A 27,353-nucleotide genomic window follows, 5' to 3' on the forward strand; every position below is an offset into this window, starting at 1 on the left:
CCACCTGATGCCCACATTCACCCTGACAAGTTATGAGGTGTCAGTTAAATCATCAAGACAGCCTGCCTACAGACAGCTGTAGGAGGACACAATGGATCAGAAGAATGACTTATACAATTGCTGTTAATCTTTTGGAGATGAAACCTGTCAGGGCCGTGCACAGACATTTTGGGGGGCAGGTGCTCAAGTAAAAAAAAGGGCACCTCTCTCATAATTAGACTACTACAAAATATTAAATTAATTACATTTGTTGGCATTATGCTTAGTGTTTTAAATGTAAAATTTTGAATATAGAAATGTGAAACGAAAAATTGAAATGATACTTTTCTGTAAATGATACAGAAAATGATACAGAAAATGTAAATGATCCTATCTCCTGAGATACCTTCATCTGATCAAATTTTGAAGGCAGCTTAAATGTATCCTTTGCTGCCTTTAATATCCCCCAATCCTGTGCATTCCATTTTGTGACAGTTGAGCTAAAAAAAAAAAAGATGGCGGATGAAAGTTGCAGTTGGTAGTCAGTTTGTGTGTAAATGTAAGTTTTTGACCAATTACTATTGTAGTAATTAAATATTCACTTAGTTATCATTAAAAGCTCGCGCTATTTTGTTGTAGATCTTTAAAACCATTACGCTGCCTGTCCGAAATCAGTTTTGTGAGGTACCTTCGTGCACAAACGCTGCCTGCAAGTAATTGCCTGAGGCGAGGCAACAAGTTAGCTGCTTAAGGTTTTAAACGCAGCCTGTGTTACAGGGAGATGTAACTGCTTTGTTCAGAACTATTTTCTTTCATGAAATGAACAGTCAAAATTTACATTAGCCTACTGTGCATGAACTGTTGTATTAAAATGAAAATATTAAAATTACATTTGCAGTCGTTCTGATATTCAGGAAAACAGCACTTTTGCTCATAATATATATCTTAACTGATATCACATGATATAATCATAGAAGACAAAATAACATATTTCATATCCATATCCTCAATTTTGCGGGCGTTGTTTTATTTAGTCACCCTCAAGTTGTACCAAACCTGTACGAGACTGCACAAGCCCCTCCCTGTCTTCTTCATCCCTCGTCATAGCCACCATGCAGTTTTTGGGTGAACTATCCCTTTAAATGTAGTTTTCGAGCACACACTTAATTGAGAATTGATGCCATGGGTCTAATTAAAGAAAAATGCACACTTAGAAAAGGGCACTTATTTAGTCGGAGACAAAAAAGGCAGGTGCTTGAGCACCACTTGGGGTCTATCTGTGCACGTGCCTTTGTTTGCAAATCTACATTTATGTTATGATCATGTAGCTTAGACCTTGTTTGACATGTTAAACCGAGATGTTTGATAGTGCTGTAAAGATGACTAAGAAGAGACCGAAAAGGAAGAATGACTTTCAGATCTGCTCAAAGACTTTTAGTTCCATTTTATTTCGGCTGACTGTTTTTATAGTAGAGTCATTAAAAATGGATGCCAAGAATTGATTTCTAAATGTGGCTGAGATGTTATTTATGACAGACATCATGCTCGGATTTAATAAGTCCCCTTTCTTTGTTTCCAGGCACAGCTTCAGCATGGTAAACCTCCTGAAAGGCAAATCCAACCAAGCCAACCACACAGAACGGTCACCCCTTCTCACATTCCCCCAAAATGACAGGTGAGACTATGTATAGTCTATATTTCCTAGTTGGTTTCACAATATTTCATTTTTGTTGTTCTTTAGTTCTTGTTTTTTTTCTGTTCAGCAGTAAACAATTCAATGAAGGTTTGTAAGTAAAAAAGAACCCACTGGAACACATACTTCATAATAACTTTTTTTCAATTAGTCATTTGCAATCATTTTATAATGCTTTGACAAGATCTGAGGTTGATGTGCATTCATATATGATTATATATACCAAACTGTACTATCAAAATGTAATGGCATTTCTGGCTATTTCAATATTCATTAATCATCTGTTAATTGTTATAGAATTTCATATTCTTTTGCAAGTTATTATAAAGCATTAATCAATTGTACACAGGAAATTTCTGCATCTTTCTTCCAAAGTTGCAGATTCTAAAGACCTGTTGACTTTGCTTTAGTCAAGGAGGCTTCTGCAGAACAGCTGTATGAATATTACCTGGGGTCTGTAATTACCGACCTTGTTCTCATTCAGTAATGAGAAAAAGTGGCTTTGTGACCTTCATTTTCAACAATTACTTTATATATTGCCAGGTTGAAGGCAAACACAGTTCCTTACATAATGTATGGCATTTTGATATCATGAAGTGGTCTTGACCTCTATGTACTTCTTAATTAAACCAAACACTGCCTGCAGTACGCTATCTGCACTCTCAGTTGCCAGGCTCTATAATAATAGGGAATGATTCCAACAGATTGAATGTGATCCCAGACTGGAAAAATTTTCACAGCGCAGTTCACTTAACAAGTCAGGGATATTTTATTATTAGCCATGTTATTTGCATAACAATCTCCAATTTTCCATTTAAAACATTTTGTATTTTTGTATACAAATCAATATTTTTTATGTGGGAAGCAACTATAGTAGTTCTTAGTTCTTCAAGTCATTTTGTTTATTGTTCCATTTATTTCCTGTTTTCCTCAGCATGTGTCCTTGATTCACCCATGCATCCCTACCAGAACTCTAAAGCCACTGATTTTTATGTAACAATGTTTGAAGAGTCATAGGCATAAGGATTACACCTGTATTTAATTTTGTTGGGATGTCCCAACAAAATGTTCTCTTCAATGCTGAATATTGCTATTTTCACTAAACTTTATTTTATCAGGTACAATAAGAAAATCTCATATAAAGCCGGATTGAGTAGGATAAGCCTTCTCTCATTGCTAATGAAAATTCAAATTGAATCAAACACAGGATTTTAATGTATTCATTGTTTGTCTATGTAAGGTCAAGTCACCTTTATTTATAAGCACTTTACCTTTAACTTTACAGATTGTTTCAAAGTAGCTTTACAGTGATAAACAGGAAAATAATGGTTCAATTCTCCTGTAAAGCAGCTCTAAAAAAGACAATAGTACACAGACATTATTAAGTTGAAATCAGTTCAGTGTTGATTCAGTTCCATTCAATAACTGTGTAAAGTTCACATGGAGTTCAATACATCTATAAAGCAGCTCTGGAGAAAACAGTGATGTAATCATCCAGCTCAGTTCAGTTCTCAACCAATAGTGTATTCAAGTCATTAATATTTCCGAATATTTAGTGTCCCAACTAAGAAAGCCAAAAGGTGACAGTGGAAAGGAACCCAAACTCCATTGGAGACAGAAATGGAGAAATCTTGGGAGAAACCAGGCTCAGTCTCCTCTGGGACCCTTATTGCAGTCTTTCTCAGCCATAGGGTCGGGGCCCAGTAGGATTTTTTTTTTCTTTGAAGAACAGTGATTCCCCTAGTTTTGAAAAACCTGGATATATGAGGTCAAAAAGGTTAAGAACCACTGCCTTATTGCTTTTTGAACTCGGCCTATAATAACATATAGTACCATATTAATGTATTTATAAAACTTTGTCATAATTCTTAAATTGCAAAGCCATTAAAATAACATTTTTTAATGTACAGAGTAATATACGTCACATTATATGGTAACTTTTTATTTTAACGTGACAGTTAAACGTTACTACATGTACTTACTATAGTCGTAACAGTAAATTATGCATAATTACAAGTAATTAACCCTAAACCTAACCGTAACCACAACTCTATAGTAAGTACATGTAGTTAAATAATATAACTCATTACTTATATGAGTACGTATAATGTAACTATGCCACCTGACCTTAAAATAAAGTGTAACCCATTATATTTTAATAATGAAACACTGCTGATGTTTAGCTTCTTGCTGTACTAGCTGTAGTTAAATTAAAATTCATTTTGTTTAACATAATTCAGTTTTTCACACATTAGTTTGGTATCAAACAATTGGTGGGCCCCCTACAGTAACACCACAGACCCCTTCTCTGTGTTATCATAACAGCCCTCTGAGATCAAGGAGCCTACATGTAGTAAACTGTTGTCATAGTGCTAATATGGCTGGCTGCTATCTGCTGCCCTCGGTAATACATTTTTCATTCCCTCTGTAAGGCAGTGAGCTGAATGCTAATGCCGCAAGCGATTATATTGTGTTCTCAGTTGGAATAATCTATCTTGCTGCCTATAATCAACACAAAAACCTCTAGTTATGCCTAGGAACTTGTATCCTGTCTTAGCATGAATTCGTCAGAACTGTGTAGCATAAAAGGCTTTTAACACCTTTCTTTGGTCTTAATCTCTGTCGTGTGGCTGCTATTAGCATTTAGATGAATGATCGCTTTCTACCTGCAGAAGAGAATCAGATATATTTTTTACTTTGGATGATAGTAAAAGTTAGCTTAGAGTTAGTGGATTTTCACAACTAGCCTAAAATGTGAAAATAATTGGTAAAGTGTTTAATTCCTATGCGACTAGCAGGATCGAGTGGGACTCTAAAATTAATGATTGTTTCAAACAGGTTTCCCAGGTCAAACTATTAAATTTTTGCACCTAAACAGATATCTAATGTCTGTGATCACTCAAACAGAGCAATATTTGGCAAGCACCACAGTGTCTAACCCATTGTTTTTATACTGTTTTATGCAGTATAACCTACATGACGCTGCATGAGCCCAGCCTGGGGTCTGGAGAGGAATCATGGGAGGCTAGCTCTGCTGAATTGGAGAGGAGGTGCAGGCTTGGCAGTGAGGTGACCAGTCTGTCCCACATCACATCCATGGAGAAATGTGAACATTACTTCAAACTATCATCCCCCATCAGGTATGGCATACATTCAACCATTCAAACCATTCCAAATTTGGGGTCAGATAAGATTTGTTTTGGGAAAGAAATTGTTTTATTCAGCAAGGACATATTGATCAAAAGTGTCAGTAAAGAAATGTATAATATTATTATTTCTACTATTTCTGTTATTTTGAACTTTTGATTCATATTAGTATTCATTTTCTATTCATCAAAGAATCCTGGCAAAAATGTATGAGAGTTTCCACAAAAATATTAACTGTTTTCATTTATTCACGTATTCACTGTTCAACATTTATGATAAAAAATGTTTCTTAAGGACCAAATCAGCATATTAGAATGATTTCTGAAGGATCATGTGACACTGAAGACTGGAGTAATGGCTGCTGAAAATTCAGCTTTGCCTTCACAGCAATAAAATACATTTTAAAACATTTAAAAAAAGAAAATAGTTCTTTTAAATTGTTTTTTACTGTGTTTTTGATCAAATAAACACATCCTTTGTAAGCATAGGGCACTTTTTTCAGAAATATTTAAAAATCTTACCGACCACAAACTAACTAAAGTTAAGCAAAGTTAACAAAGCTGAGTAGGATAAGGCAGAAAGTATTAAATGGTTGTGCAAAGCTCTTTACTGTAGCTCTAATTCAAAATCCCCTCTGTTAACGACTGTCTGGGACACATTAACTGTGTTTCTGTTGCAAAGTAGATGTCATAACAAATGCCTACATTTGCTTTTACAGATATTGCTTAAGGACAACAAAAATCATCACCATCTTCATCATTGTTGTTCTCTGTTCAGTAAGTTGTACAGGCCTGATCAACGTTTATGAAGTTCTTCTGTAATATAGAATAATATGATTCTATTACTTACATAGCTCGAATTTTATTTGTCTGCCTTTGTGACACTTTGAAATAACTATATTTATTTGAATCATCAGCTGTTTTTTAGCATGTATCCTGACAGGGAGAGCCCCTGGAGGATGCTGGCAGTCTCATCTACTGAGAGCTTCTGTATCCTCATCATTTGTGTACTTTAGAGAATCTGCATTGTTTGGCTTTGCTTTGACTAGATAAATAAGAATCATTAATGCACAAGTCAAATATTGTGATGATGCGTGCCACTGCGCTAACTCCTCAGACCCTGCAGGGATTTTATATTTGGTTCGGAGATTGCACTGAAGGGCTGCGCTAATTCATTTCCGTTTCTGTGACAATCTCACCATCTGCTATTTACAGCGGCCTGTGTCATGGTAACAGTCTTGCCTATGACTTCGTGCATAACAACAGATCTGCCTGATACTTGTGGCAATCTGTGAGTCCTGCAGAGATGTAGAGATGAATGTGAAGAGTGAACAATGCACTGAAGTGCTGCAAAGTACCTTCTGCTGGTGGGAGGGAATTGTCTGTCCAAAATGAAACGATGGCCAGCTGACATCTGTTCGCGAAACTCTTCCAAAACACTAGGGTTAACGCTTGATGGATATTTTGTTGTATATTTTCTTTTATATCCCTAGTCCATAGAAGTTGTCCTTAACCTAAATGATCACTGTAGCCATGAATCTTACTGATTTTCGTGACAACTCCCTGCTGAAGCTGCAGGTTGGTGGGCCGTTTTTGGGAGGGATGGAAGCAGTACAAGAGGCCCAGGAGTATATTCTGATCCAGGTGGAGCAGACTGAGGAGGCAGGGCCTCGCCGGAGAAGAGCTCAGCAGGTTAGAGTTGTTATTCAACACAGTCGAAAGGAACAGTTATGTGCTTTATCTTACCAGCAGAATAAACTATTATTAAATATAGTTAAAGACTCATTGTGATGACCTTCATCTGTGGTTACTATAGACACATTTCAAAATGTATGGCAACCAGACAGTGTCAAAATTATTTTTGTCTTAATTTTGTGAAACATTTAGCTTTAAAAGTGTATTTATGCTTTAGTTTAGGGCCAGTAAGATTTTTTTTTTTAATGTTTTTGAAAGTCTCTTATGCTCACCAAGTCTGCATTGATTTGATAAAAATGTAAAACCAGTAAAAAATATTATTACAGACTGTAATACTGTTTAAAGACTGTAGTTTAAAGTTACTGTTTTATATTTAATGTTTTAAAATGTCATTTTATTCCTGTGATGACAAAGCTGAATTTCAGCAGCCATTATAACCATTACAGTAAATATTAATATTATTTGGTGCTCTATGAACATTTCATTATTATCAATGTTGAAAACAGTTGTGCTGGTCAATATTTTTGTGGAAGCTGTGATACATTTTTTCCAGGTTTCTTTAAATAGAAAGTTGATTCAAAAGAACAGCATAAAAGTAATTTCTTAAAAAAAAAAAAATATCTTACTGACCCCAAACATTTGAATGGTATAAAATAATATAATATAATATAATATAATGTAAAATAATATAATATAATATAATAAGTCTTAATATATGTATGTATTTAAAATAAGTGCCAAATAAATGTTGTTATACTGTTTTGTATTATTATATTGGTTGTTATATTGTTATATTATTATATTGTAGTATATCATGTAAAGGCATTTATACATTTTAATGTGTCACTTATAATATCCAAATACTTTTTGAGGCTGCTGTATGTGAAATATAAATAGCAAATATTTTCTTTTCTTGAATAGTCTATATGGAGATTATTCTAAACATTCACAATATAAACGGTAAGATTTTTCCAACAGGTCCTTTATAACTGGACAATACCATTGCATTCCCAACGAAGTGACCAAATTATGAGAACAAGGACATTTGAAATGGTTAGCAGGTACGATTACACATTCCTCATCACACAAGATCAGCACAGTTCCATTAATGAACTGGCAAAGCCAGGACCAAATGCAAAGACATTTCATGTTATACAGTGCATATTATTGCATCTACTGAATATTGAAAATGTAGAATAATCTTGTCACACAACTGTCAGATTTCAGATTTTAAGTTAATCAGATTTTAAATTGAGCTTATAGTTCAGTAAATGTGATCATGTGATAATGGGTTTTGCAGTAGTTCCTGTCATGGTTTGTGCTTTAATGTGTCTCCACCTCTGTAATCTGTCTCTTTGTCTTCCCCTCAAGCGCTCCTATTCTGATCAGTGTGCAGGCCTTTCTGTTAGACAGTCAGGTGGTCCCTCTGTCCATGACTCACCAGTCGCTCTATGTAACCGTGGAAACACAGGTGCTTATCGCTGGATTGATCCTGGCAGGAGTCTATGTGCTCATCATCTTTGAGGTAAAATATGAGGTGTCGGTGTGAAGACATTCTTTTCACACTGCAAGATAATCCATTCAATGGTCTTTCATGACTCATCCCCATATTTCATCCCCATAAACAAGATCATCTTGGCTGTTTTGCCACATTGACTCTGTGCAGAATCGACTGAGGTTTGTATGTACATGTCTGTAGTCTTTTGTAACTTCTCAGGAAGAGTAGATGTCACGGTGGGTAAAAGTTGTGCTTGCAGATCCAGCGCTATACTGATAAGTCCTAAGCAGTGGCTATTCATGATTTTTCTTTGTACCGCTGTTGAGCACTAGAGGTCACTGGGCTCTACTAAAGTTAACAGGAAGAGGTTTCTACTGGCCCAGGCCCACACAAACTGATTCCACCGAAGTATGTTGGATTTTTGGAATATCTAAAACCGATGTATGAATCGAAAAGTGGATTTAGCTGGTCATATTTTATTGCAACACCAAATTGTATTGGTCCAAATATCAGAAAGCAATTTTAATTTTTCCTTTTAACTTGAAAATACAGTTTTGAGCTTTTGCAAAATTTTAAATGGAGAAAAGTTATGAGGAAAAGTAAAGGATTCTTCTGCATTATTTCTAGGTCACTCATCAAATAAGCAATTTTGTGACACTGACCATGTGAACTCCTTTGTCGAAAATGTCAGATGTCCCTTGCTTCCATTGAAGCAAAAATGCATACTGCAAATCATGCTGATAACATGAAACATCCAGTTTTGGACAAACTTGTGGAGTTCATGCAGCTTGAGTGCTGCTGTCAATCAGAGGGACATACTGAATAATAAGACATTCTGTCATTCACTCAAATGCTGATAATTTAATTCATTATAAAATTGTATTAAATAGAAGCATTTTCACTAGTGGACTATTTTGGATCTTATTGTAGTAGTAGAACTCAATTTTCTGGTCTTTCGCTCATGTTGACTGAAATGGCCAGCTCTCCAGTGAAATGAATCATTTCCATTTTTATATTTATTCATTTTTTTGGTCACTATATATCTCTGTTAGTGTGAACAGCTCTTAAGGGATGTAGATTATTACAGAGCCTCACAGCAAAACACTCCTCCACATTTTTAACTTTCTCTTCTCCCTGTAGTGCACACTTTTTAGAGTTTGCGAGAAAGCTCCGTTTTAGTGTGGCTCCAGGGGGATATGAGGGCAGAGGGGACCTCCCTTCTTAATTACATTTATTTCTTCAGGAGGGACAACATGCTGTGTCTTGAATAGTTTAATTAGGCCTTTGTGAATGCTAATGGAGACACTGGGGGCCCATGTTTCCACTTTTACCGAAACATGACGTTTATACTAATGCTTCATAAATGTGGCTACACTGTCATCAAGGTGCTAAGAAAATATACATTCTGTTTTTAAAATCAAACTAATGACTGAATTTTTTGCTGATTAGGTGCTTTTAAAACCGGGGTACTTTTTTTGAGAACAGATAACAGGTAAAGTTCATCAGATAATCACATTGTTGACTGCTTTATTATAATTTATTAAACGGTTAGTTCCTGTCCTTGATTCTGATTGGTCAATAGCTGTGTTTTATTCACGATAAAACACGGCTATGACCGCTTCACCCAACGGTTCTGTGTATCACTACACAACACCCTTAGCAACCACTCTTAGCAACGTAAACTGTATGTTCTCAATTGATATTGTTCATTGAAGCTTACTGTTTTATGTAGAAGAGTATTGTGAGAAAGAGATTGAGTGAGCGAGTTTATTACCTGCATTCAGATTTAGCATTTTCCTTCAGGTCAGTCCTATGTTCATAATAAAAAAATCTCTTTAAATGTCCGATGTATTATCGTCCTTTTAACAGTTAAGGGGTTTTCCCATGACTGACAGTGCTAGTCAAAGCGTCTTGTTCCGTGTTCACAACAATTCGGTCTTCGCTACTGACTGACACACTCATAAAGACAGTCTTTGCCGCCATCTAATGGCATAATAATGTAACTTCTGTTGCTGTTCACGGTCAGGGACTATTTTTTTCCGGTGGAAGGAAGGCTTTTAGTGAAAGTTTATTTCATAAAAGATACAATGATACATATTTTTGGCTTTAATATTTGTATTGTGTGGTAACCGTTTTATACCCTACATCATGCTCGTAACTAAACTACATGCAATGTAAGATGACGTACAGGTTTGGGCCAGGGCAGGGTGTGTTAAAAGCATTAATAATTTTTACACGTTATTTTTTTCCATAATTAATTGCACCAAATTAATGAGTTATGTTGTCAGCCCTAATTCTATTCTATTCTATTCTATTCTATTCTATTCTATTCTATTGGAATGCTGGCCATTTTAAAACATTAAGAGAAATTATTACTCCTTGGTATATTAACTTCAGTCAACTATAATCTGTATATGAACTCAAAGATCTAGTTCTCAGACTTTTTAGAAATCATCAAAAAGAAAAACCGAGAAGCTTTGCTGTCCAGCTGAGTGCGGTCTGTTTATTTGTAATGATGAATGCCTCACACGACACAGCAAGACATTTCAGTAGAAGTAACATAACACCTAAACAACACTTGCTCACGTGGTTCATCTTAGTCTACATGTGCCTCTATGTTCATTTATACTTCTGTAACTTTTTGATCTTGATATTTAATAGTAGGAAACATAGCCACCATTACCCAGTCCATTTAAAAAAAAAATATTGCTGTTTCTCATTTATTGATCTGAATGGCAAATGGTATAGCGCACATGTATGTGTGTGTGCCAGATGGAAGGTGCAGCTGCCCAGATTGTGCCCTCATAATCAGCTTTTAATAGACTGCTGAATCAAATGATATAATACAGTACTGGACATTGAACTTCAAAAGCCTTGGACTACTAGTAAAAATGCTCCCTATTTAGAATTTTTCAAATGTAATATTTTTTATAATTACATTATTAACATGGCAATTTGAGTGAAAACAAATTAACATTTAAATGACTTTCAAAATGTCTTGTTATTTTGTTTGACCCACCTTTGCACTTGAGTTGTTTGTACAACCTAATGATTGTGTTGAGGCATGATTTGAGATCTTCAAAAGAGAGTCTTGTGTTTTAATGGAAGCAAGAATATCTGTCATCATCAATACCCTTTTGTACACAGGAGTTCACATGGTCAGTGTCACAAATCAGCTAGTTTGATTAGTGGCGAAGTATAAGTGCAGAATCCTAAATATTTCTTGTTCATTTTATGTCATAACATTTCTTAGTTTAAAATCTAAAACTGAGTTTATTTCCAAGTTAAAATAGATTTGATTTGCATTACAGATTCCACAGAAGTCTGTGGTCTCAGACTTTAGGACCCCATTGTAAATAAGGAAGCATTTGTTGTATTGACCCGGGCCTGTTCTTCCTATCTGCCTTGCACAGCAGCTTGGTGATAATCCTCAGAGCTGATCTAGAATCAGCACTCTGAAAACTTTGATTAAAAGGGCTCAGATGGTGAGTTTCATCAGCAACTCTGATAGCTAAAACTCATTTGCCCCAAGAGAGGGCAGAACCTGAAATCTGAGATATATAATAGTATGATGTGCTTATAAATATTAATATGCCTTAAAAGATTCATGAATAATGTATTTTCACAATCTAATTGCAGATATCTTGTAAACATTTTAATAATGGCTGATAGATTATTCCTAAATTAGACTAGAGCAGCAGTTTCTCAGTAACTGGGGGGCTTTTGGTATAAAACTAACATTACATCTCACACAGGCATATTTTGACATTTAATTTAGCCATAAACTGTTTCTTGGCCTATAATTAAGAGTAATTGGTTTAAATCACAAAACAGAGAAACATTAGTCTCAGAGGATACTTTCTTATGCAAAGCAACACAATGTATATCCATGTTGCTGATTAATTCTGCTCAGAAAGCAGTGTTCAACCATTTATCTTAATGACCTGTTTTAGACTTACAATCACAACATTGCACCAAGTGTTCTTCCCCCTCAGGGAAGTTGTCGGACTGACACAGATTACTTGCTCCTTGGAGACTGGAGTCATTAGCTGTTAGTCTGCATGTTATGTAGTCATTGTCCTTCTTTCGCTCTTCTAGCTGATTACAAAGTCTTGTAATGACTGCTCCATCTTGCCACATGACACCGAAAGAGGTGCATCAGACAAAGCTTGATTCAGGTGTCCCAGTCAAGTGCTCTCACCAAGAAAACAGATGCTGATATCTGACCGTGCACTTTAAGGCGGTGCATTTAGTCCAGAGGGTGATTGAAGAGCGGAAAATCAGAAGATGTTGTCGCCTGACACATATCTATTGTGGAGCGTAATTTATCATTTGATTATCAGAGTGCACAAAAGGGTCAGAATGAATTTAATGTAAGAAATGAGGTGGATCAAACAGCAAAAGAACATAAATGAAGTGTGAGGAAGAGGGTTATTTGGCATTTTGAAGCAGCAAATTTGTTCAGTTGTCCAACATTTATAATAGTGTTTGCTGAGGCAGGAATCACTATTACCGTTGCTGATGCGGAGGGTTAGGGATTTGAACAAACACCTAATCTCAAGTATTACAGTTTTGTGCTGTGGGTGAGAATGATACCTCATATCATGCAGCTTGTTTAGATGAGTTGTGCTATTTTTTTTTTTTAAAGCAATGAGACATTATTTTTGCCTGGCGGGTGATAAAACAGCAAGAAAACCACATTGGCTTATATTCAGGGCATAAAACAAATTTTTTGCCACACCTGCCAATGGCTGGTGACTTAAGAAAATTTACCAACCAAATTTTTACCAGCTAGGACACAAAAACAGGCAGTTATGACACCAAACTTTTAGATTGTCCTTTGTTGTTTGGTTAACATTAAAAAAGCAGACAGTAGCAGGATTATTAGGATGCTGTCAATTTAAGACCGGAAGCACACACGGATCATGTGTTTTGTGTTTGCGTTCACTTAAGACATAACCGACTATGTTTACTAGGATACTTGCCGAGACAGGTGTTTTTTGAGTGAATTTGTCCATTAAAGCACAGGAAGGCATGAAAGAAAGCTCAAGTTTGCGCACTGTCTGAGAGATGCGGCTTTCAGGTTGCGCGCTTCGAATGTTAAAGGGTTAGTTCACCCAAAAATGAAAATAATGTCATTTATTACTCACCGTCATGCCGTTCCACACCCGTAAGACCTTCGTTCATCTTCGGAACACAAATTAAGATATTTTTGTTGAAATCCGATGGCTCAGTGAGGCCTGCATAGCCAGCAATGACATTTCCTTTCTCAAGATCCATTAATGTAGTACATTGTATTATATAATAAATGACATTATTTTCATTTTTGGGTGAACTAACCCTTTAAACTTCTCACACAGCACAAGAGTAACAAATCCCCTTTTGCGTGTTCCAGCGCTTGTATATTTACATTGGAAAGGCTGAAACTTTTGTGATGTTGAAGCACTGACCCGTCAATTGTACAGAGCGTAGTTCAAGTTTGTTCACATTTTAGAATTCAAAAAATTATTACTGGCCAATTGGCGACTGACACTGTTTCCTTCGCTCGCCAACTCAAATTTTTACTCTCATTTGGAGCTTGGCAAGTGTTAATTTTAGGCCCTAGGCCCTTGGGAACATAATAGAGAGACTTTGGGGTGAGATCTTTGAACATCCTAGCAACCATAACATGCTCAAATCTAGTTTGTGGTACATTGTGGCTATTATTATATGATATTATATATCATATAATATATTATATGATCAAAAACAATTTTTTTTTTTTTTTTTAGTTATTACTGTACTGAAAAAAATGTTCTTCTACCTTATTAATTAATTTAAAAAAAAAATTCTGTGTTTGCAGATTGTTCACCGCACTCTGGCTGCAATGTTAGGATCCCTGGCTGCTCTGGCAGCACTGGCTTTCATTGGAGATGTAAGTTTTGGATTTAGAGAATGTTATTTATTCAATTCTGATGAAGATTGCTTACATTGTGTCAAGAGTTGGACACTGGGACTTCATTAATTTTGAGAACTGCAGTGATGGTCTTTAGTTTTATTAGCTTAAAGTATGAGAGCACAGCAGCATTCTGTCATGTGCAGAAGTCTGCATGAATAACTTATAGTGGCAAATTTAGATTCAAATTACTGAGCATGAGCTTCATATAAAGATATAAAGATAAAAACACCTACATTTACACAATTAAGTAAATCGGACTGGGCCATTTCACATAAATGGGATATCTGCGGTAATTGCACTGATTTACTCTAATGTGAAGCGTAAGATTGTGAATAATTTAAATCTTGACTTTCTCTCTGCGGCTCTACGAATTAGTTATTGTATTACAGAAATTGGAGATAAGTACGTTATTTGAGCGCAAGTGAAATTACTCAGGGCACTTCTGTCTGTTTGATAGATGGAGTGCCCTTTAAAAAGACCCAGAGCTCTGTAGTCTCAAATGTTTTTTTTTTGTTTTTAAACTAAAAACTTTATGAACTTTGAACTTGTTTGGTTGGTAAATACTCCAGTAATCATCAGAATACAGCTTGTAGACCACTGCAAAAAAAAAAAAAAAAAACGTTAAAATGTATTTAATACAACTTCTCATTTCAAGTTGACTAAACTTAAAATTTGAAGGCAGCACAACACTTTTTTTAAGTTGAAACAGCAATGTGTGTGTGTGTATGTGTGTGTATATATATATATATATATATATATATATATATATATATATATATATATTAGGGCTGTTAATGTTAATGGAAGCATGTGAAATTGCGTCATAACGTAATTTACGTCACGCAGTTAGATAACCTTAAAGTCCATGCTGATTATATCAGAGATGGCAGAGAGAATTATTTATTCCAGTGTCTGTTTCGCTTTAAAACACGAACTCTCTGTGATATTCTGTCATTGTATCTGAAGAGCGCAAGCCCTCCCGCATCGCGCTGTTCCTGTCTGAATGGAACGTCGAAACATCCCACCGCTGTATGGCCAGATGATATGCAAACAATGTTTCTCGGCTGGATAAAACAAACCAGCTTCTTGCTATGAAAGTTTTGATGGATGAGGATTGCAATCAAGGTAAAGACGATTGCGGTGACGTACAGGAATCGTACATTAAGCACGCATGAGTCCGTTATATTGATGGACAAACAAATCATGTATGAGCGCTCTCGACGCACTGATCGCACATTGTATTTATGCACAGACACATTTCACTACATTCACGTTGTTTTTACACACATTCAGGATAATGTTTGGATTTGTCCTGTGTATGTTGCTGTGTACTTTATATATATGCAGGTCAAGGCGGTTGGTTTAGGTTTTTTTGGCGTTTCCATGTGGTCCTGTTCAGTATCGCAACTTGACTTGTCTAAAATGTAAACAAGCTCTTTGCTGTTGCACATACTATACACTGTGAATTCTGAAACGTTTTTTTTTTTTTTTTAATGGGTGCTTTGGTGTACATAAATGTATGAATTATATGAAAAAATATCATTTGGTGTCCTTTTTTGGAAAGACATCTAAATTTACCTTGAAAAAAGCTGAAAAATCCAGTTTTGTGAGAATCGCACTTCAATCTGATGGTTTACTTTGCTGTATATAGGCAATGATGGCAACATGGACGTGTTAAACAAGATAAATGGTGTATGCTTAATTTCACAATAAGTGTGCGATTAATCGCGATTAAATTTTTATATATATATATATATATACAGGTGCTGGTCATATAATTAGAATATCATCAAAAAGTTGATTTATTTCACTAATTCCATTCAAAAAGTGAAACTTGTATATTATATTCATTCATTACACACAGACTGATATATTTCAAATGTTTATTTCTTTTAATTTTGATGATTATAACTGACAACTAAGGAAAATCCCAAATTCAGTATCTCAGAAAATTAGAATATTACTAATGACCAATACAAAGAAAGTATTTTTAGAAATCTTGGCCAACTGAAAAGTATGAACATGAAAAGTATGAGCATGTACAGCACTCATTACTTAGTTGGGGCTCCTTTTGCCTGAATTACTGCAGCAATGCGGCGTGGCATGGAGTTGATCAGTCTGTGGCACTGCTCAGGTGTTATTAGAGCCCAGGTTGCTCTGATAGTGGCCTTCAGCTCTTCTGCATTGTTGGGTCTGGCATATCGCATCTTCCTCTTCACAATACCCCATAGATTTTCTATGGGGTTAAGGTCAGGCGAGTTTGCTGGCCAATTAAGAACAGGGATACCATGGTCCTTAAACCAGGTACTGGTAGCTTTGGCACTGTGTGCAGGTGCCAAGTCCTGTTGGAAAATGAAATCTGCATCTCCATAAAGTTGGTCAGCAGCAGGAAGCATGAAGTGCTCTAAAACTTCCTGGTATACGGCTGCGTTGACCTTGGACCTCAGAAAACACAGTGGACCAACACCAGCAGATGACATGGCACCCCAAACCATCACTGACCGTGGAAACTTTACACTGGACCTCAAGCAATGTGGATTGTGTGCCTCTCCTCTCTTCCTCCAGACTCTGGGACCTTGATTTCCAAAGGAAATGCAAAATTTACTTTCATCAGAGAACATAACTTTGGACCACTCAGCAGCAGTCCAGTCCTTTTTGTCTTTATCCCAGGCGAGACGCTTCTGACGCTGTCTGTTGTTCAAGAGTGGCTTTACACGACAGCTGAAACCCATGTCTTGCATACGTCTGTGCGTAGTGGTTCTTGAAGCACTGACTCCAGCTGCAGTCCACTCTTTGTGAATCTCCCCCACATTTTTGAATGGGTTTTGTTTCACAATCCTCTCCAGGGTGCGGTTATCCCTATTGCTTGTACACTTTTTTTCTACCACATCTTTTCCTTCCCTTCGCCTCTCTATTAATGTGCTTGGACACAGAGCTCTGTGAACAGCCAGCCTCTTTTGCAATGACCTTTTGTGTCTTGCCCTCCTTGTGCAAGGTGTCAATGGTCGTCTTTTGGACAACTGTCAAGTCAGCAGTCTTCCCCATGATTGTGTAGCCTACAGAACTAGACTGAGAGACCATTTAAAGGCCTTTGCAGGTGTTTTGAGTTAATTAGCTGATTAGAGTGTGGCACCAGGTGTCTTCAATATTGAACCTTTTCACAATATTCTAATTTTCCGAGATACTGAATTTGGGATTTTCCTTAGTTGTCAGTTATAATCATAAAAATTAAAAGAAATAAACATTTGAAATATATCAGTCTGTGTGTAATGAATGAATATAATATACAAGTTTCACTTTTTGAATGGAATTAGTGAAATAAATCAACTTTTTGATGATATTCTAATTATATGACCAGCACCTGTGTGTATATATACAGTGGGTACGGAAAGTATTCAGACCCCCTTAAATTTTTCACTCTTTGTTATATTGCAGCCATTTGCTAAAATCATTTAAGTTCATTTTTTTTCCTCATTAATGTACACACAGCACCCCATATTGACAGAAAAACACAGAATTGTTGACATTTTTGCAGATTTATTAAAAAAGAAAAACTGAAATATCACATGGTCCTAAGTATTCAGACCCTTTGCTGTGACACTCATATATTTAACTCAGGTGCTGTCCATTTCTTCTGATCATCCTTGAGATGTTTCTACACCTTCATTTGAGTCCAGCTGTGTTTGATTATACTGATTGGACTTGATTAGGAAAGCCACACACCTGTCTATATAAGACCTTACACCTCACAGTGCATGTCAGAGCAAATGAGAATCATGAGGTCAAAGGAACTGCCTGAAGAGCTCAGAGACAGAATTGTGGCAAGGCACAGATCTGGCCAAGGTTACAAAAATTTTTTTGCTGCACTTAAGGTTCCTAAGAGCACAGTGGCCTCCATAATCCTTAAATGGAAGACGTTTGGGACGACCAGAACCCTTCCTAGAGCTGGCCGTCCGGCCAAACTGAGCTATCGGGGGAGAAGATCCTTGGTGAGAGAGGTAAAGAAGAACCCAAAGATCACTGTGGCTGAGCTCCAGAGATGCAGTCGGGAGATGGGAGAAAGTTGTAGAAAGTCAACCATCACTGCAGCCCTCCACCAGTCGGGGCTTTATGGCAGAGTGGCCCGACGGAAGCCTCTCCTCAGTGCAAGACACATGAAAAAACACCTGAAGGACTCCAAGATGGTGAGAAATAAGATTCTCTGGTCTGATGAGACCAAGATAGAACTTTTTGGCCTTAATTCTAAGCAGTATGTGTGGAGAAAACCAGGCACTGCTCATCACCTGTCCAATACAGTCCCAACAGTGAAGCATGGTGGTGGCAGCATCATGCTGTGGGGGTGTTTTTCAGCTGCAGGGACAGGACGATTGGTTGCAATCGAGGGAAAGATGAATGCGGCCGAGTACAGGGATATTCTGGACAAAAACCTTCTCCAGAGTGCTCAGGACCTCAGACTGGGCCGGAGGTTTACCTTCCAACAAGACAATGACCCTAAGCACACAGCTAAAATAACGAAGGAGTAGCTTCACAACAACTCCGTGACTGTTCTTGAATGGCCCAGCCAGAGCCCTGACTTAAACCCAATTGAGCATCTCTGGAGAGACCTAAAAATGGCTGTCCACCAACGTTTACCATCCAACCTGACAGAACTGGAGAGGATCTGCAAGGAGGAATGGCAGAGGATCCCCAAATCCAGGTGTGAAAAACTTGTTGCATCTTTCCCAAAAAGACTCATGGTTGTATTAGATCAAAAGGGTGCTTCTACTAAATACTGAGCAAAGGGTCTGAATACTTAGGACCATGTGATATTTCAGTTTTTCTTTTTTAATAAATCTGCAAAAATGTCAACAATTCTGTGTTTTTCTGTCAATATAGGTTGCAGTGTGTACAATAATGAGGAAAAAAAATGAACTTAAATGATTATAGCAAATGGCTGCAATATAACAAAGAGTGAAAAATTTAAGGGGGTCTGAATACTTTCCGTACCCACTGTATATTAGTTGTTTATATATAATGTGCTGCTGCCTTCAATTTTAAGTTTAGTCAACTTGAAATGTAAAATTCTATTAAGTGAACTTGAATATTTGTGTTACCTCAAGTTAAATCATGGGAAGTTATTCTAATGCAAAATTTTATGTTGTGATTGCTAATTGCAACAATATTTTTTTTTATCATAATGGGCACCATTATTTCAAAAATTCAGAGAACACAGTTACTGTAAGTCTGGAATGTTAAAATGCTCCTATGTATCTGAGATGAGCTTCTCATTCCATTGTCTCTTTACTGTAGAGGCCGAGTCTGATGACTGTTGTGGAATGGATTGACTATGAGACACTTGCCTTGCTGTTTGGAATGGTAAGTATAATTCTAACAGGTCTATAGTAGCTCTCTTGCAGCTTTTTTACTCAATCAACATAGTAGTATAGTTAATATATATTAAATATACTATAAAGTCACAGAAGGGCATTTTCAAATGAAAAAAGTAAAAAGGTAAAGTCTATTTATTAATAGTGCTTGCTATTTTATCACTATTACAGCTGTTTATAAAACATGAATTGAAGTTTGACGTGTAAATCAGTGCACCGTTTGTGCTATGAATGTGAATGATACCTCAAATCATGTGAGTTGTTGAAAAGTGGTGTGATGTTTGGACTTCTGACTTTCTACTAGTGGATGATAAAATGGGCAAAAACTACCATTGATGGAATTATCTAAGCCAAATCAAGCAACCAGAATGTCTTTTAGACTAGGAGGCGGGCTCTTTTCATTTGGGACATTAGAACCATGCAGAACACCCTAGAAACATCCTAGTGACCACATAGCAGGATGTTAAAATCACTCAGAACACCCTAGAAACCACATATCAACACATTAAAACCATATAGAACAGCTTAGCAATTGCATAGAAAAAATGCATAGCAACCACCACCATCTTTTCTTCAGAAAAAGAATCTTAATCTTAATTCTTTCAGACAGCATTAGAACCTTGTCTCTGAAGTAATGAGATGCTGTTGGAGAAAGATGTCCTGCTAAGTGCTTGACAAGCCCCTGATCCAACCCCTAACCTGAACCCATATCAGCCTCTCAGGTTGCTCAACCTGACAGGCACTTAGTGGGGCACCTTTCTTTAATCTGCTGTTAACCTAGTGCTTCTTTTAGGAAGAGTTCTTTAGGGTTCTGAGATCATTTATGGTGTTTCTTTGCATCACACTTACTTTGCAGCAGCAGCACACATGGTTGATTTTAGAACATGTGAAATGTTTGTTGGGTATGGCTGGTTGTCTGCATATGACATTAGTCCATATTTTACATGGTAGTGCAACAAAATGTGACCAAAACATACAAATACAGATTAAAAACACACAGCCTCTCTAATATTATTGCTAAAGTGCCACCCTTTTCAAGATCTCTGTTTGTTCAGCTGCTGTCTCCATGGAAACAAATACATTCAATCAGCCCTCATCCAAAAGACTACATGTAGGAGTATGTGAGGAAAGGCATAAAAGAAAATCAGAGACTGATGATAGAAAATGAATCACAGCATCTGTCAATTTTAAAGACTGACTATGAAACGTTAGCTTTAATAAACTCAGAAATATTAATGTTTCTCTTTATTGATTTTCTGTATTTCAAGGATGTCTGTTTCTGTATCTTAGGCACCAAAAAAAAAAGAAAAAAAAACTGCGAAGGATATATGTGGCATGAAATTGTGTGAGAGACCGTGCGTGTGGCATTTGAGACGTAATGTGATTTTATAGCAACACATGTGGCAGTAAGCACTAAAAATAGAAAGCATGAAATGTTCAAGTCTCATAACCCTTACTATTTACTTTCAGATGATACTGGTGGCAATATTCTCTGAGACTGGTTTCTTTGATTACTGTGCAGTCAAGGTGAGTTTTCTCATTGCACATGCTTGTTTGTGATTTATTTTGTAGATGTCTGCTTAAACAAAATTCAATTTCTTGGTTATGTCCTCATATTCTCTGTAAAATTAGGCCACTTAATCTATCCCACCCACTCTAAATCTAATATTATATATTTTATAATAACATTTATGTACATTACAGTATATACAAACACATACAAATTACTGCTAACAGTCAACAACAGGTTGCATGTGGTCTGTTATTGAATCAGCCTTATATGCTTTCATTTCACATTATTGATATCCCTGTTTTTGATTTAGTCAATGTAATCAATGTGATGCTACTTTACCCAGTTAGCTTTAGGGCAAAGGAGCAGCTGCCCTTAAAACCCCTATCATTCACTCTCAAGCAAAGTGATGAGAACCCCACAAATGTTTTATATATGAAATTTATGGGTGAATATCAAGCCCCAATAGAGATGTGAAAAGTAATCAGATGGAACAAATCTTTGTCAGATGATGCAAATGTTTATAAGTCATGAAGAAAATGGGTTCGAAGTAATGAAAGCCTAAAAATAAATCTTACAATGAGCTTCACTGGATGGATATCTCATCCCTTATTTTCAGGAATTCCGTGCACTGCTGTTAAAGCCACACATTATGGATGTGTTCTGGACATTATGAGGGCACACGCTTATGTCCTCTCATCCCATTCATGAATATTAACAGAGTTCTGGAGAAGGGCATGTCCCACAAATTAAAACATTGCCATAGAAACAACCCTCATGATTGAACACCATCTCACACTTCTTCTATCAGTATGTGTAGTCATATGTGGGTGTGTTACTTCTTGTTTTTTTTGTCAGTTACCATCGTTTTGAGTCAGAAAGTGATGACATCACAGGTGGGTTACAACCCCCCAGTGTTACCACTTGATTAGAATGATTCCAGACAGCCTGATAATGTCTCCATAGCGACAGGCTCTTAAACTGCAGGTCTTTTTTTTATTTATTTTTTTATTATTCTTTTCAGACTTGAACATTCTTTTAATGCTAAAGCTTGAATGAGCAAACACACTGTGGATCTGTGTCAGTTTTTAGAGTCAATTCCTCATTTAAGTTCACTTTTGAACATTGTGTTCTGAGACCCCCTCCGAGGACCATTCTTGATTCTGTCTTTGAGGTGCTGTTAAATCTGTCTCTCCTTTCCACTGCAGGATTTTTTGAAAACATGATTTTGTTAATGGTCATAAACAAAGACAAGCGATTTTTCGCTTAATTTATTTTTGACCCAATTAGTTTTCATTAATGTGAAGTTACAATCTTTAAGGTATTCCCAACCATGTTCTTTGTTTCCACACAGGCGTATCAGTTATCACGAGGAAGAGTGTGGCCCATGATTATCATTCTTTGTCTAATTGCGGCCATTCTGTCAGCCTTTCTTGATAATGTGACAACTATGATGCTCTTCACCCCTGTTACAATCAGGTAATGGTCGCTATTCCTAAATCAGTCTCTCTTCTTCTCTTTCTTTCTCTTCTGACTTCTTTTTTTTTTTTTTTTTTTTTAACCCAGTTTAGTAATGTGCTTACAATGTAAGTCTCTGTGGCAAGCAATTGCACTGGAATAAACATTAAAATACAATGTTTTTTTAGACTTGTGAATCTTCAGGAAACCTCCTGAATGCCCGGCCCCATACACTTTCATTAGCCAGTTTCACACAGTAATCCCAGTAAATTACTGTAAGATTACCAGAACTACTTTACTGGTAAATACACAAATATGCTGTTCACACAAGCAATGGAGTTCTGGCTTTTTACCATTAAAGGGATAGTTTACCCAAAAATGAAAAATCTGTTATCATTTATTCACCGTCAAGTAGTTCCAAACCTGTATACATTTCTTTGTTCTGCTGAGCACAAAGGAAGATATTTGGAAGAATGTTTGTAACCAAGCAGATCTCGCCCCCCCATTGACAGCCATAGTATTTTTTTTTCTGTACTATGGTAGTCAATAGGGGGCGAGATCTGCTTGGTTACAAACATTCTTCCAAATATATTCCTTTGTGTTCAGCAGAACAAAGAAATTTATACAGGTTTGGAACAACTTGAGGGGGAGTAAATGATGACAGAATTTTCATTTTTGGTTGAACTATCCCTTTAAGAGACCATTCACACATCATCACCAAAATACAGGTAAATTGTGTGATGTCAGTCATCGGAAATGATCTTTAAACGCTGCGCTGTTGACTTCATTCGTCCGCATGAGAAGCGATTTCATTTCAATTCGGTTCAATTTGACATCATTTTAACTTCATAAGGGGATGATCAAACAGAACACATTTTGCCCTTAAAAACATAAGACACACATAATAGTATCCAACTACAGAGCCACAGCGTTGATGAATGGAAAAGAAGGCTGGGTCTCAAGCGTGACACGCTAGAAAAGCTGCGAGATGTGGCGCAATGGTCAAATATGTCCATCTAGCACACATTTACATAGAAAACTATTAAACACATTTACATAATAAAACTGTAATCAGCGCAGCATTATCACGTTATCTCCATAAGAACTTTATGATTGGCCAAAAGCAGACTTCTTACGTCTGTGTGTTCTGACTTTGTACGTGCTCATACTGGTAATCTTCATTCTTTGTACACACACAGAACCATACCAATAATTTACTGTTAATGTTACAACTTCTCATACCGATAAATTGCCAGAACCGATTAAAGACTGTGTGTCAAAAAAATCAAGTCATTTCTCAGTAAAGACTATGTATGAAAGGGGCTATTTTAGTGCTTTGCTGTACACCTGACTATTTTTTACAATCTGAGAAACGAATCCAACTTATTTTCTTAGTAATTGACAACATGCCACAGATGCTGTCAATAGAGTTTAACTTGCATTGAAGCTGAAACATTCCTTTAAAAGAAGGCTGTTTAGCTGAACTACTACTACAAAAAAAAAAAAAAAAAAATTCCCAGAAGACCTTGGCTTTTTTATGGACAAGAATGTCTCTGTCAGTCTGCTTAGAATTATATGAGGAGACAAAGAGTCATGTCTCCGCACTATAAACTTCCCACCTCATTGCTCGTTTCAGCTCCATTTGAGCTTATTTTCACCTTCCATCCTTTCACCGTTACACATCATCTCACAGTGTGATTCATGGGTACCTGTGCACATTATATTTGTTGTTCCTGAGTCTTTTATGTTTTATATCCTGATGTACAGCATTATTTATTTAATGTCATGTTGGACACCCTGTTCCTTCAGAAGATGTGATGTGAATCAGTTAGACACTGTGTAAAATTGTTTCATGCCACATCATTGCTCGAAAAAAAAAAAGACCAACAAATCAACTTTTTTGTTTTTGGAGTAAGGATCTTTTTTGTGTGTGTGTGTGGATATTTTTGGATTTATTTTTTAAACCTCTGCATATTTCATCTGTCAAATTCTTATCATCTTATGTGGACCTTAAAAATCCTTAGTCTGGTAGAATAAAATAAATCTATATTTCACGTAGCCATTAAAATGTTATCCGCTGCCTCAGCATTTTCATGACACTGCTGGTGAGAAATGACTCCTTTTTTGATTATGCATCACCAATTGCATCTTCAAACACCTTCAGGGCTTCAGGGTTTAGAAACACAGGACACACACACACTCGTTAAAAAACGAATTTAAGAAATTACAGAGTTCAGCTTTTTGATAACAGGCAATTTGCTTGTGCAAGTATTTTTTTCATGCCAATTTAGCAGGGAAACTGATTTGCTTATCTTAAGATTTGCTTGAAATTCAGTGTTAATAACTAAACTTGAATATTGTGCACCTCAGCTTAAGCTTTTGCTGTTGATGAATCAGGCCCTTTCCTCTCCATATTTTATGGTACAATTACAAATATGGCCAATATAAAAACTATGAGCCTGTGTAAAACTTGTGGTCACGATGCTAAGGATATTGTGATGTTTGCTGCTATGTGATTTCTTAGTTGTTCTGTGTGTTTTTTTAGTGTGTTGCTGTGGTGTTCTAGGTAGTTGCTGGGTGGTTGCTACAGACCCAAATCAATCTATCCCATCACCAAGTCTCTATAAAGTGCAACAGTCGGGTTCCAGAAGTATTTTTTCCTATTCATTTTCTCCCTAAGGAAATTGATTTTTAACCATAACTTAAAAACCTTTAAAGACAGCCCTACTGTAAGCTACAAGGTTGTTAATAGATGCTATTTGCTTCTGCTGAAAACATCAGCCTGCATTATTTTAAAATAATCATGTTTAACAGTGCAATTTGTGGTGAAAAACTACATGATGCTGTGGAGAAAATTCCACCAATCAGAGTCAAAAAAAGGCAAAACGGCTAAAAGAGCTCTTTAGCTCCCAAGAAGCACTGCGAATTACGTAATCGAGTCAATCTCGCTACGCTATATGCATATTTTGTAATTAACTTAAAATATATAGTTTATATATATATATATATATATAATCAACATTTGTAAATGAGTAGTTTTATGTTTCTCCATTGTTTTTAATTATATTATGCTGTTTGCAATGCTTCATGAGATTGTAGTTCTTTCCCTCACTAAAGCCGTTAAGTACACAGTCTTTTCAATGTCTGATGCTTCAAACAAAGTTTATAATGTTATGATTCACCTCATAGCTGGTTGCCTTGGTTCATGGCTTACAATGCTTTAAAAAATACTTTTTTAAAATCCCTATGGGAAAATTGAATGGAAAAAATATTCAGCGCCGCTGAAAGAGGGGGCAGGCACTGATGCCGCCTTCTTATGTTCAGGTCCCACCCCTGTGGGATTTTTTTTGCATGTTTTATGACAAAAATCATGAAAGTATGATAGAATTGCATTGAAGTTCCAGTATCATCCATGCTAATCAGGCTTTGTGATGTCTTTTGTACTCTAGGTTATGTGAGGTACTTAATCTGGACCCTAGGCATGTCCTGATTGCCGAGGTAATCTTCACCAACATCGGAGGAGCTGCCACTGCTGTTGGAGATCCCCCCAATGTCATCATCGTATCCAACCAGGATCTGCGTAAAAAAGTATGTAATTATTTCTCCCCGTTACCGTTTGATGCTGGGTCATTCACGGGTGAAAGGATATTGTGCTGCTGCTGTGTGCCTGTTGAAAGTGTCTTGGGGAACTTGTTGGACAAATTATACATGACTGCACAAATAAACAAAACACAGAGACACATTTGCGACCAAGCATTTTTCTGGCATAGAATGATAGCCTCGTGCCAAAACACCCTGTCACTATCTACTCAAGGCTAAAACACCATGGCATCCTGTCTTACACCTCAGACTATTAATTATGTAGGAATACTTCTTGCCAGCTTCAGTCACACTCTGCCAAATTCTCTCTCTCTTTTTCTCTCAGCAGAGTTTGAATCTTTTTAACTTCAGTAAAAGCAAAACCGCAAACCTGTAACAGTCATTGTGTACAAACTCTGAGACCAGAATTTCCAAATAGGAGCATGCAAGATGTTTGGCTGCAATAGACTTGTTATTTATAGTTTCACTCCTGTTTTCACTGTATTCGAAAACAGCAAGTAAGGTATTCACACTGCCCGCACATTAGTAAATCTGACTGAATCCAGACAATTTAGCCAGTTTTATTTATTATATTAGCACATTAATTACCATTTGAGTGTAAATATCCAATTCTTTTTGTATGTAAAACAGATTTTATGATGATCAAGTTTGTGAAGATTCCCTGTTAACAACTGTGTTACATAAATCTGTTGAAGCACAGTGAAGCAATGCCTAGCTGATGGATGTGATTGATTACAAAAATTTGGTCTGCAAAATCGACGTGTACTTTTCTAGTCTAATCACAGAACAGTAGCACAAGGACTTTCTTTCATCGTTATACAACCTCGGAGTCTATGATCAAACTCTTTCCATCAAACCCTCACTCACAGGAAAACACAATTTAAAGTTCCATCCTGCCAATTGGACAAGGTCACGGGCAGGCTGAATAATCTCCAGGTTTCTGATGTGACCTCAAAGCAGAGAGTCTTGTGTGGTTTTGTGTTCATTGAGCCTTGTGTAATATCGGTTTGATTGAAAAGGTGAGGGGACATTTTGTGATTTATTATTCACTTTAATGGAGGAGACAGAAAAGTGTGACCCAGGTTTGTGGCTGTGATTGAAATTTTCATCTTCACATTCAGAGAGAGATCAATGCACGACCTCATCGGTGATATCACTAAATGCACAGGATATGTCTTGGAGTTTGTTTGACTTTACTTGAGTGTCTGCCAGTTTGTGTTTTTGTAGTTGGGTGTGTTATTTTATTGCTCTTATTTAGGATTTGGATTTGAATGCTGTTCAAATGGCTAACTCTTTGAGTACATTTCATGACACAACTCAAGTGTGCGTTGCGTTCTTGGTATTGCCGCAGGTTGGCATTAGCATAAACTGTCTGCTTCTACAGATAGTTTTCCCCTTTTAGATCATCCACTGCATTGTCAGGGGCAGTTTGTAAGAATGTTGCTGAGAAAGATAGATCTCATTAGTATG

General features: G+C 36.6%; 1 protein-coding gene across 1 annotated transcript in view; it reads left to right on the top strand.

Annotated features, from left to right (window-relative positions):
• The window catches only part of oca2 (oculocutaneous albinism II), an 83,803-nt gene that overhangs the window by 6,454 nt on the left and 49,996 nt on the right, over positions 1–27,353 (top strand). The window contains exons 3-14 of the mRNA XM_051898164.1: positions 1,559–1,654; positions 4,639–4,812; positions 5,538–5,595; positions 5,736–5,808; positions 6,350–6,510; positions 7,492–7,574; positions 7,885–8,038; positions 13,854–13,925; positions 19,239–19,304; positions 20,786–20,842; positions 22,180–22,304; positions 25,733–25,871. Coding sequence (XP_051754124.1) covers positions 1,559–1,654; positions 4,639–4,812; positions 5,538–5,595; positions 5,736–5,808; positions 6,350–6,510; positions 7,492–7,574; positions 7,885–8,038; positions 13,854–13,925; positions 19,239–19,304; positions 20,786–20,842; positions 22,180–22,304; positions 25,733–25,871 — 1,258 coding nt within the window. The remainder of the gene's footprint in view (positions 1–1,558; positions 1,655–4,638; positions 4,813–5,537; positions 5,596–5,735; positions 5,809–6,349; positions 6,511–7,491; positions 7,575–7,884; positions 8,039–13,853; positions 13,926–19,238; positions 19,305–20,785; positions 20,843–22,179; positions 22,305–25,732; positions 25,872–27,353) is intronic.

The sequence above is a fragment of the Ctenopharyngodon idella genome, chromosome 6 (genome assembly GCF_019924925.1).
Source record: "Ctenopharyngodon idella isolate HZGC_01 chromosome 6, HZGC01, whole genome shotgun sequence".
NCBI lineage: Eukaryota > Metazoa > Chordata > Actinopteri > Cypriniformes > Xenocyprididae > Ctenopharyngodon > Ctenopharyngodon idella.